The sequence below is a fragment of the Pholis gunnellus genome, assembly GCF_910591455.1.
Source record: "Pholis gunnellus genome assembly, chromosome: 1".
Taxonomy (NCBI): domain Eukaryota; kingdom Metazoa; phylum Chordata; class Actinopteri; order Perciformes; family Pholidae; genus Pholis; species Pholis gunnellus.
The window spans coordinates 27,109,615-27,120,780 of record NC_136528.1 but is presented as its reverse complement, the minus strand read 5'-3'; the positions used below and the strand labels follow the sequence as shown (position 1 = coordinate 27,120,780).

Genomic DNA, 11,166 nt, shown 5'->3' with positions numbered 1-11,166 from the left:
ATAGAGAGAGGACGAAAAAGAGCCAATATCAGTCTCCCTCTTCTCAGCCAGAAAGCACAGTGGATTAATTCATCACCATGCTGAGCCTTTGCCCTCCTCTGGAATAAATTACCCAATGACTCTCAACTTAGACTAAACACACACACTGACCCGAGAGCACACACAAAAACAGTGGGAGAGAAAACTGACAAATGGAGAGAGGCCGTCCAGGTCAGCGGTGTATCATATCTTCACTACACACTCTAAGACATATTATATGAGGTGTTCGCTTCAAAAACCTTTCTTTTTTTTTTCAAAGTTCTGTGCTGCGAGTTCTAGCAACAGTTAAGTGTTTCCCCATCCGATGCTTTGGTTTAGAAAAGCAGCCTTGTGTGCGTTGTCACTTCTGGGGATGGGAGGGTTTAATGGAGGAAGTCTGAGGTACGGCTGAGTGATTCCACCACTTATGTTAATGCTCGCAGAGGGTGGAATCAGACAGCGAGCGAGATGCTATTACTCTCCAGATACTTATAAGCTTAGCACCTTTTATTGCCCTTTTTCCATTTATAGTAAGAGGTAACGGTAAAACTGATTCTACATTTGCTGTTCGTGGGGGGGCTGCTTGATTTCCTTGAGTGGGGGCAATCAGACGGGAAAAGTCAAGGCCAGATAAATGGTTTTGTGTTTGGCAGAAGTTTTTCTATGTCTGTTTAGCCGTACACACATACAAACAAAAAAAAAGCCCACTATCACAGGACCTTGTACTTGAGCCTTATCATCGCCAGAGCAGCCCAGATGGTAACGTACCCTTGACAAAGACTCACATCATACTCCCAAACTTCTGTTGAATCTTTCTCACACTGTAGACGCCTGCACATTCTCTCTCTCTCTCTCTCTCTCTCTCTCTCTCTCTCTCTCTCTCTCTCCCCTCTCTCTCTCTCCCTCCTCCCCCTCTCTCTCTCCCTCTCTTCTCTCTCTCCTCCCTCTCTCTCTCATCTTCTCTCTCGTCTCTCTCTCCTCTCTCTCCTCTCTCTCCTCTCTCTCTCTCTCTCTCTCTCTCTCTCTCTCTCTCTCTCTCTCTCTCTCTCTCTCTCTCTCTCTCTAAATATACAAGCAAACATTTGCTTTATTCAGTTTTGTAATACGCTCAACTTGTGCACTTTATTGTAGCACAAACGCATAATAATTATACACACACCAACTATTTGAGATGATGTTGATCTAATGTACTTTCTACTAAGGCCAAAACTAATGATTATTTTCATTACTGAGTAGTCTGCCCATTTCCTCGTCGTTTGATCTGAAAATAGTGAACAATTCTATTTTCCTTAAGCCTAATGTGACTTCAAGTTCTCACAACCTCACGTTTCATCCGACCAACAGTCCAGTGCGGCGCCACCGTTACAAAAGCAGTGACATCTCTCGAAGTCTCCATTCACCATTGTGTTCCGGATTATATGCAAGAAATTTGTGTTTTATTTGGCAATGTGTTGCAAAAGGTTTTATTAAATCTAGGTGGTGCATGAACACACATAATTCCAGAGCAATCAATGGCCGTTATTGATCGCTTAAGGGGAGAAGAATTCAAAAGAGCTATGACGAGCAGCAGCGGCATGTTTCACTGAGCCTTGGGCAAATCCCGGCAAGCTGATTTTTTTTTTTTGATGAAAGTTATGTTATTGTTTATGGTAACAATAAAGCCGGCCCCTCGCTGGGGGGCAAGGACGTTAAAGATGACACCTCAGAGAACAGGGATTAACCATTTCCAGCCGATGGAGATTTGCATACCATTAGTCTAACTCAATCAGGGGACTAATTCAATCAAAGGCACAGTGGGCGTCTTGACATGGCGGCATCTGTCACACTCACTTCTCACTGCATCCTGCACTGACATTTGGCCACAAAATTCAGCTTGACAGAGGCCCTCAAATAGCCTGCGGTTTGTCAGACAAATGCACACATGGCAACAACCGACGCACTTATGCACTACTAAATTTACAAGATCACACTTTTTCCCTTTTTTGTTTCTCGACGGATGTTTTGTGTTTGCAGACGTCTGCAGATGAACATGCAAACATTACCGTACGAGCTTCCTGTGTGCCACTGCTCCGAGGCCTCCACATAATTATTCTTCATTTAGAGATGGAATAACTGTTCTCAAATCAATATTGCTTGATTACTCACTTTTCTACAAACGGGATGAGGCCTTTTGAAAACAAGGATCTTGACGTCTTAGTCTGCTGCAACAAATTCCATCTTTCTCACCTCCAAACGCACATCGGCCTGTTAGTCTGAATCATAGTGATAGGTTGCGCTTGTGTGACCCCTTACACAATACACAAATACCACAATAATCACCATCATCTTGATTAGAAGCACCTATTTGGTCCCTGCATCAAAGCAGGCTCAGCACATTTGGTTCTCCTCCGTTAGAGTAATTATTTGCGGTGATGTAACGCACTGATGGCAAACTTTTTGCTGTTCTGTCACTCAATCCTTTTCAATACCTGCTCCTACTTGCCATTCAGATATGCCTGTCCGCCTTACACTTTCAAACTAATGGTCTCAATTTTTGCTTGAAACACAAACTTTAGGCCTCCTCGATATTAGAGGACATCCTCTGGAAGAGCTGGTAGCACAGTGAAGCCGAGGCCAAAGCTCTGTCAACTGAACAGTGTTTGACTATAGAGGTCAGATTCTGGTTGTATGAAGTGCATCGTGCAGATCACGTACATCTGAAGAAGCAGCTGAAAACCGCCACAAATGTTTGCTTTATCGTGGCTCTTCCATAAAAACTACAAAGAGAACAAGAACTCAGGGGAGTGTGGAGGCCTGTGACCCCACAACCTTTAACTGAGTGTGTACCGTGGCTTAGTTCCTCTAAATTAAAAAAGCATCAAAATCGGTATGTGAAAGATAGAAATGGTTTCGAATGACTTTTAAAAAAAAGGTAATGCAGGTAGGTTATGCCTGTTGTACTCAATAGTCAAAAATAGTAGTCAATAATTGTTGTTTTTACCCTTTTTAAGGTCATTTATTGTCATTAAGAAATGATAGAAGTTTTAGAAATCTGGTTGTTTGGTGTCCTAAACGCCATTATCATTTTCTATTATGGAAAAGCCCCCCCACACACACACACACACATTTTGTTCCAGTGTCACTGTGAATGTAATGAATGTAGGTTCCCTCACCTTGCAGCTCAGTTTTAGGGGTAGTCCCGAGGCAGGATTTCCTTGATGCTGAGTGGTATTAGTCTGCTGGGTTGAGTGGGAATCCTCGGACTCTTTTCCACTGTGGTAGACCACCCTATCAGAGATATGAATACTTGAAGCACAGCCCATGCTTCAACCCACTTCAGCCTTTTGCGCAAGTGCTTTACTTTGAGGCTACCAGAGTGTCATTCGCCCTTTCTTTTTGTTTGTTAAGGTCCACTCTTCCTCTTAAGGTTTACAATTTTACTACATATATATGTATCATCTAGGCCACAGCAAAGCCGGTTCTCCAATGGCTCTAACACAAGGCATGAATAATATATCTCTCTATCCCCCACCCCCTGACCAGGAAGCTGATTTCCTCCCTCTCTCTTTCACATGGAAGTTAATTGGAGGTCCTTAATCAAAGCAGCTATCTTATCCTTGGAAACTTGGATTCCAGTATTCTTCAGCTGAGCTGCTCAGATCCCCCTGGGCGATTTGTATCCCTCTCTCTGGCTCCTATTCTCTCCTTCTTCGTACCACATCACCGTTTTCTCATTTCTCTCAACTTCACTGTTCTCAAGTAGCCTGGGCCTCAAAAGACACACCACGCAGTCCCCCGCCAGCTTCATGCAATAGTTGTATCCATAATTTGAGTCCAAGGTTTTATGTGTAGTCGTCCTCCCCCCACCCCGGAGCCATCAAAATTATGCTATTTTTTTCTTCTTCTTCTGTCTCCCCCCCCCCCCCCCCCACCCCTCGCCCTCTCTCTTAAACAATCTGGTTGGCCACTTCAGCTCAAGACACGGGCCATAAACCGGTTCTCACAACACTTTGCTCCAGTCCTGTGCGGTTCATCATCAACAGGCTGAAATATTCACACTGCGGGGTGTTATTCTGTCCGGTCGCTCCGATGTCAAGCACCCTCCGTGAAACATAATGCCATTATGTAGTCCGACAGAAAACTCCATTTATCAGCCCACATTCGCTAATTTAGGAAGCGGGGAAATCTTGCTGGATGGCTTGCAAATCTCCATTCAGACATCCGCTGCCCGGCTGAGGATGATCCGCCTGATATAAGAGGTCCAAACCCGGGCGCAGTTGGCTACAGTGTCACCAGGCTCCACGGTTTTCTCTCATTCTGGAGGGAAAAAGGGATGTAGAGGCTGTCATATTGTAGCCCAATATGTGGAGGTACTGCCTCTGGAGAATGCAATCGCTTGAGAGACACAGAGAAAAATCAAAAAAAAAAAAAAATGTAATAAATAAATAAATAAAAAAAATAGGACCGCTCCGTGTCCACAAGTTTCGGATGTGAAATCGGGGACGGCAGGACTGTTCGCGGTGACCGAGCGGAGGTAAGGCAGGACTGAGCTACATAATGCTGATTTGATGTTTGTCTTTTCTCTGCCTTTTCTGGCGTTTGCCCTTCCAATTCTTCAGCACTGCTTGACAGCGGCACATCCAATAAAAGCACCCGCAAGGATTGACCTACAGCCTTTACTGACGTTAATGCAAATGAGCTCCGCGCAGCTAATCGGCGTCGTGCTCGGCTCCGCTGGGTGGTCCTCCGCTTTCCGTGGGAACTTTGAAAGCAGGAAAACGGACTCGCTCAGACGAACACGGAGCTGGTTGTAGGTAATAAGATGTCTCAACGTTTTCTGCAGATTGCACACATGTAAACCGGGCTAACGCTGTTTTTTGTTGGGGGGTTTCACGGTTATATGTGCGGCACAGCAACACAATTTACGGCGGAAGTTGAGCGCTTTTGAACACCCAGTAAAACCTCCGGTCGAATGTCAGAGCTTTTTTGAAAACCCACTGGGCCAAAATAAATTACATTTAAAGGCACCTTATTTGACAAAAAACATACAGCCATATACATGAATGATCTACACTGTAATGACAAATTATTCATATTTAAAATCCCAAAGCATTTTGTTTGCTATCGTGCAATATTAATAAAATCCCCACACTACTTTCTAACCCCCTTGCCTTTTTTTTTAAATCTCAGCTACACACATTTAAAGTTTCGTGACTGCGTCTTGCACGCTTATGATGCTATTGCAGAGACGATATCTGTCCAGACAGACAGACACACAGACAACTCAGAACCTCCTCTCCTGTCGTTCCTGTTGCAGTAGACGTCTCTAGGAGCACATTTTGCCATAGTGACTCGACTGCATGGTTTATTTTTTGCCCCTTATCAGTTTTGTTTTGACTAGTTAAAGAGTCCGGAGTCTTTTAGAGACATGTGTCGCTTGTGGGGATTTAGGTCTGTCAGGTGATGCGATTTCCTGTTTTAAAACTAACTTTTGATTTGTTTCAGTTTCTCAAGCAAACAAAACAGCTAAATAATTTGGGGGAAAAAATCATCCATTCCACCCCCTAATAACATCAGGAATTTTATATTTCTGTATTAACAAGCAGTGAGCCAAGGCTGATGTGTTGATATATAGGAGCGTGAATATATGGGCCATTTTCCCTTTTTTTATTTTGGTTATTGTGAACAAGATATGAGCTGAGCAGAACATTTTATAGTTGAAAGTTAAACTTGTTATCGCCCTCTGGTGGACAAACCATGTCACAGCAACACTGTTTTTAACACTTCTTTGATGCTAAAATCAGGCCATAATGTGGAACTGGCATCACAAAGCATTCTGTCACTTGACGCGTCTCAGTTGAAGACACTGAGTGTGCAACACAGACGGAGCGTGAGCATTACAGTATACAAGGTAACATTTAAGGCGTAGATTATTTTAAAGGAGTACTCCAACAATGTAGTACTACCCTTTGATAAAGCTGGCTTGCAAGAGACGGAGAAGGAAAGGAATGATCAGAAACCAAGAGGTAGAGATGTCCTGACTGTAGTCCCGATAAGCTCCAAAAATGTGGGATCCTACGTTTCCCATAATGCAACAAATAGCATGTTTTCATTAGACCCCCTCTCTCTAGACACCCCTGTCTTTCATGTAGTCTTCAAGGCCTAATTAAGATAAACCTGATCACCAGGAGTGTTTTCTAAGACTCAGGCAGAGTAGTGCTCCCGATGACAAGTAAACTGACCTTTATAAGTAAATGTATCTGTTCAATATTAGTTTCAATAACAATTGCTTTATTGAGCTTTAAGCAATTATTCATACGAGGATGTGGTAAGTTTCTTTAGACAGGGCGTCAAACAAAAAACCAAACCACTTTAAACCAACTTCAAAATCACAGCCTCAAATGTTGTATTGCTCTTATAAAACAAAAACACACCAGTTTGATCCAATGAATGTAAGTGTTAAATAAAATCTATGTTGGAGATGACTGATGACAGAATATAAACAAATTCACTGACAGATCATGTTCAATTCTTTCTAAGCTTTCACTGGCTGCATTGTTCATGAGGGGATGACATGTTGACTGTTGCCTTTTTGGCACTTCTGTCGTTTAGGTGTGTTTATCCGTTATCACCACCGTACTTTGTGCTGCTTCTCTAGTTGGGCCACTGTAGGAAAGGTGTTTCATTGTGTATGTGGTTTACTGTCAGCAGCAGGTTTTGTGTACACGATATGTTCATTTTTGTGTCAGTCGTGTCTTTTCCAATTGTCCTGATCAAATTCCTTTGGAATATGTCACTGTTGATTGTTTGTCACCTAAAGTACACAAACCAAATAAAGATCACAGCATTGAGTTGTTATAGGAAAATTAGCATGATATTGACTTAAGCTCGTACAGTACATTTGAAAAGTCTTCTGTTGTAAAAATAGCTTTTTGGTGTAGAACAAACATCTGCATTTCTGATATTAGACTTTGAATGTCAATATTAATATTCAGCCTCCAATCAGGCCAAAACCTTTTTGATTTCCCTCCAACTAATAAACCAAAGATAAAGCTGAACTACCTATAAACTGCGATTATTCCCATAACCTTCATCAGAATTAGCTTGGATTTGGCGGGTGAAATTAATTTAGTTATTGATATTTCTAAACCAGTATTTTGCAGGCAGTAAACAAACATCTGGATGTCACATCGTCCAGAAGCTGTAAACATCAGCATTTTCACAGTAGCAGACAGATAGAAGACAGTTTTCTTTGAAGAGTAACGTCAACCAAATTAGGAAACATTTTTCCTACTTAACAATGGTTGTATTTCATAGTTTCCGTGTTATTTGCAGGTGTTATTTTGAAGAATTTTTGAGACTCTTCTCACTCTCTTCTACAATAGTGGTGAATGGATTTGTAGTTGTAGTAGAACATTCCCACGTAAAGATAGCTTATGTATCCTGGGCGTATAAAGTATGTTTTAGGCAGCTGAAGAAGCCTGTGGTCATAGTGTAAGAAGCCCAAGTGCTCCATTATACCATTCACTGAAAGGAGTTGAGCCCTAGTTCATTTTCCTGTCCTACGTCACCTTCCTTGTTCTATCTGTGACTGTAACAGGAAATCAAGAAGCCCTGGAAGGAAAATCTTGAAAGGAGCTGCACAAGAAACTGGTTGGTTTGTACCGCTGCAATAATGTTTCTTCTAATGTTCAGAGAGTCAGAGAAAGCTTGTGTGTGTATGTGTATATGTATATATATTTAATATTCATTTGTATGACACACCAGAGCATTATAGCAGAAGCTTATTTGCAATGCCCGTCCCTAGATGGGCCTTTAATAGACCTAAAACGTAACAATAAATACACAGGAGACATGCTAAACACAAACTCTGCAATAGATACGTACATTAAAAACATTTCAGAAAAAAAAGACACCAATTAATACAATAAAGCAATATAAAACAAGAAGCACCAGATCATGCATGACTACATGACTGATCCCTCTTCAAAGTCGGATTCAGTTTGAGTTTTAATTGATCCCAGTCACAGAACCCGAAGCTCTGAGTGGAACAACAAGGTCATTGAGCCTGTGAAGCCTAGTTATTATGAGTGATTAGCTTACTTAAGAAAATGATCACAACTTATATTTAATTTCTTAAGAACATGGCAATGCTGTGATCTTATTGGCATACTGTCCAACATTTCCATTGCTTGATTGTAGATCATCTTAAGAGGCTACCCACTGTTGGAGTAGTTTTGGCATTTTGTCTGCATGATTGCATTGGAATGAGAACATTGCTGTTTAAGAGTCGTCAGCCGGAATCTAACCGTATGATTACGGTATGCACGGGTGTTCAGCCTGTCTTATTAAATTTACACAGAAACATTAAGGGTTAAAGATGGAATGCAAAATAAATCAGAGGATATTTATTTATTTATCAAATATTTGATTTTGTCATTGAAGCCGTTTTGACAAAAATGAGTAAATAGATTATCTGAAATGACCTCTCATCTTGTGAGGAAAGAGCCTTAAGACGTTCAAATCAGGGAGTAAAAAATATAAAATAAATACACACAATTATACATCATATTTGTTGTCGTTTTCATGGTAAACGTGATATGTTGCAGCAAAGTGCTGTCCCATTCCTAATTACACCATCTCAAGCCCTCACAGCCTCTCACACTCAACCACTTACCAGGTGACGTCAGTAAATCCTTGAGGGTTCAGGGTTTGAGGGTTTAGGGGGGACATTGGGATTGGGCCGTAGAGTGCAGTGAAGTGTACTTCAGTGTCTTTTCTTATCCACAAGGGGGCGCCAAATGAGTGAATTTCCATATTCTACAAATAGTGACTTTAAATGTATTCATGTTACCATAACAGAATATACAGCACATATTTAAAAAAAGTTTGTACCTCTCCACACAAGTCTTGATATAACTTTAGGGGTTTGATACAATTATTTGATAATTAAGATACATCTTAATCTTTTCTTGTTATCTAAAACATGTCTAAAACATCTGTTGCTCTCTACCGTCAACTGTGACCAAATGTTGTATAATAACATTTAAAAAAGTGTTTGGACGTTTTCTTCTGAAGGCAGTAAACTATTAAATTATTTCAATTTTAATGCAAATATTACAACAAAACAAAAACAGTGTTTTGTTTTTAATGCCCAAGGCGTCTACATTTCTGCCTTGTTCTGTAAAATGACTACCTAACCGCCTGGATATGACGGCAGACAATAGTGTTAACTGGGCCGCGTAGCATTTGGCAGTGACTCGAGTATCTATTAAGATTTTGAAATGAAGATGGTATGTGTTGTCTGCACGCATTGTGCTCGCAGTAGCCTATCTTTGATCAACAAGCGGTACTTGGCCATGATACCGCGCAAACCTTCAATCCAGTTTTCAACAGACAATTTAAAGGACACCTTGTTCAAATCATTAGATTAAAGTGAGTGCATGAAACCTAACTGACGTGGATGAACTCAGGATCATCTGTCCTTTCTGCTCAGGGTCAAAGCTTTATAGTCCGGAATCATAAATGATTCAAATGAACATTACTCCAACTTCCTGTAACCAAACAAAAAAAGATGGTCGTTTAAAAGACAAACGGACATGCGGGGAATCCGCAAAGAACATCGTGTTGTTTGGATGACAAACAGAGGAACGATACGCATGAGCCATTTTGACAAAATGTTTTCATAAAAGTGTAACAACAAAGCTTCCCATTGAATATCATGCTCATATTACAGTGAGTTAGCTACTGTATATAGGTGATAGTGTTATGACTCCTGTTACCTTGAGGCTATATTTAGATTGGGAAGCCAAGGACTTTTATTGAACATTCGTCTCACAAAATCATGTTTTATTCAGTTTTTGCTGTTTTGTAAATGTTCTAATTTGTCATAAAACATATGATTGGATATAAATCAACACATGAAAGAGTTACTCAAACCATTTTTACACTTAAAGGTCACTTTACTCTTCATGGGTAGAACAATCCAGCCTGTGAAAACAGCTGTTAAATATCTGTCAAGTCCTGGAAGGAAATCCACAAATTCATAACAGAAATCCTGCGTTACAAACTCGGGGCATGACGTTTGAAAGATGAGGTTATTTACTGCTTCCAGAAAGGGGATCAATATCATTTCTCTTTTCTATTACTCATGTTTTCTATTATATTACCACCACAAACTGTTGTTTGTCCCAATATGGGTAAAGAAAAACATTTCTGTGAGACAACTTGACCACCTGTAAAGCTTCAGATTCGAACGTGTGGATCCTCTCTGGCTGACTGTTCGGGACCTAATTCAGACATAGTCAAGTCACACATAGTCACGGGAATATGAGAAGATGACGGCTGCTTTCCCGCAGACATTTAAGCCTAATCATTACCAGATCCCAATCAATTCTCCTTTTTAGAGCAGTTGTTGAGGCAGCCGCAGTATTACGTAATTAGGCAGCTGTGCAAACAAGCAATCCATCTGCAGAAGACTAGGCTTACATAGAAGCAGGGAAAAACAAAAAGACTGAACAGCTGTGAAGAGAAGCGACTTGGCTTCTAGTGAACCTGTCACTGACACACAGTCACCTTCAATCCAGAGGATGATTCTGAATGTGATTCATCGGTGCAGGAGGCAGCCGCAGGATCGTCTCAGGCCACAGCTGTAGCCTCATAGCGTTCACCCTGCAGCGCCTGATCAGGACCACATTGTGACAAAGGTGAAGCCGTTAAATAGGCAGCGTACTTGTGCCCAGCGTCAGAGGGTCCGCACATAGCCAGGATGCGTCTGCTGGCAGCACGCTGTTGTGCTCCCAATGAAGGCGTATGATGTCAGGTCTGAAAAAGTTTAATCAGATTGAGGAAATTATGAATACAGACTCTGTCCCCTAAAATGTGGGCTACTCCTGACTGCAGAGTAATCCTCAAGTAGTTGTTTACTCATCAGCAGTGGAGGAAGAAATACTCAGACCTTTTACTTAAGTCAAAGTAATACTTACAGTGTAGAAATACTCTTTTACAAGTAAAAGATCTTCAGTCAAAGTTTAACTTATTATTAGTTTAATGAAAGGACAAAAGTATTCGGATCAAAACTTTTAGTATCAAAGGTATGAAGTACTCATCATGCAGAATATCCATTACATGGCAGAATACAGTATGAGACAGTACAGTAAATACATTAAG

At 41.0% G+C, this 11,166-nt stretch overlaps 1 protein-coding gene across 2 annotated transcripts in view; it reads right to left on the bottom strand.

The window, feature by feature from the left end:
* Nucleotides 1–3,837, bottom strand: part of pde8a (phosphodiesterase 8A) — a 27,545-nt gene extending 23,708 nt beyond the window's left edge. For both annotated transcript variants that reach the window (XM_079158111.1, XM_079158112.1), the window contains exon 1: nucleotides 3,171–3,837. In XM_079158111.1, coding sequence (XP_079014237.1) covers nucleotides 3,171–3,320 — 150 coding nt within the window. In that variant the 5' untranslated portion in view covers nucleotides 3,321–3,837. The remainder of the gene's footprint in view (nucleotides 1–3,170) is intronic.
* Nucleotides 3,838–11,166: the final 7,329 nt, after the last annotated feature.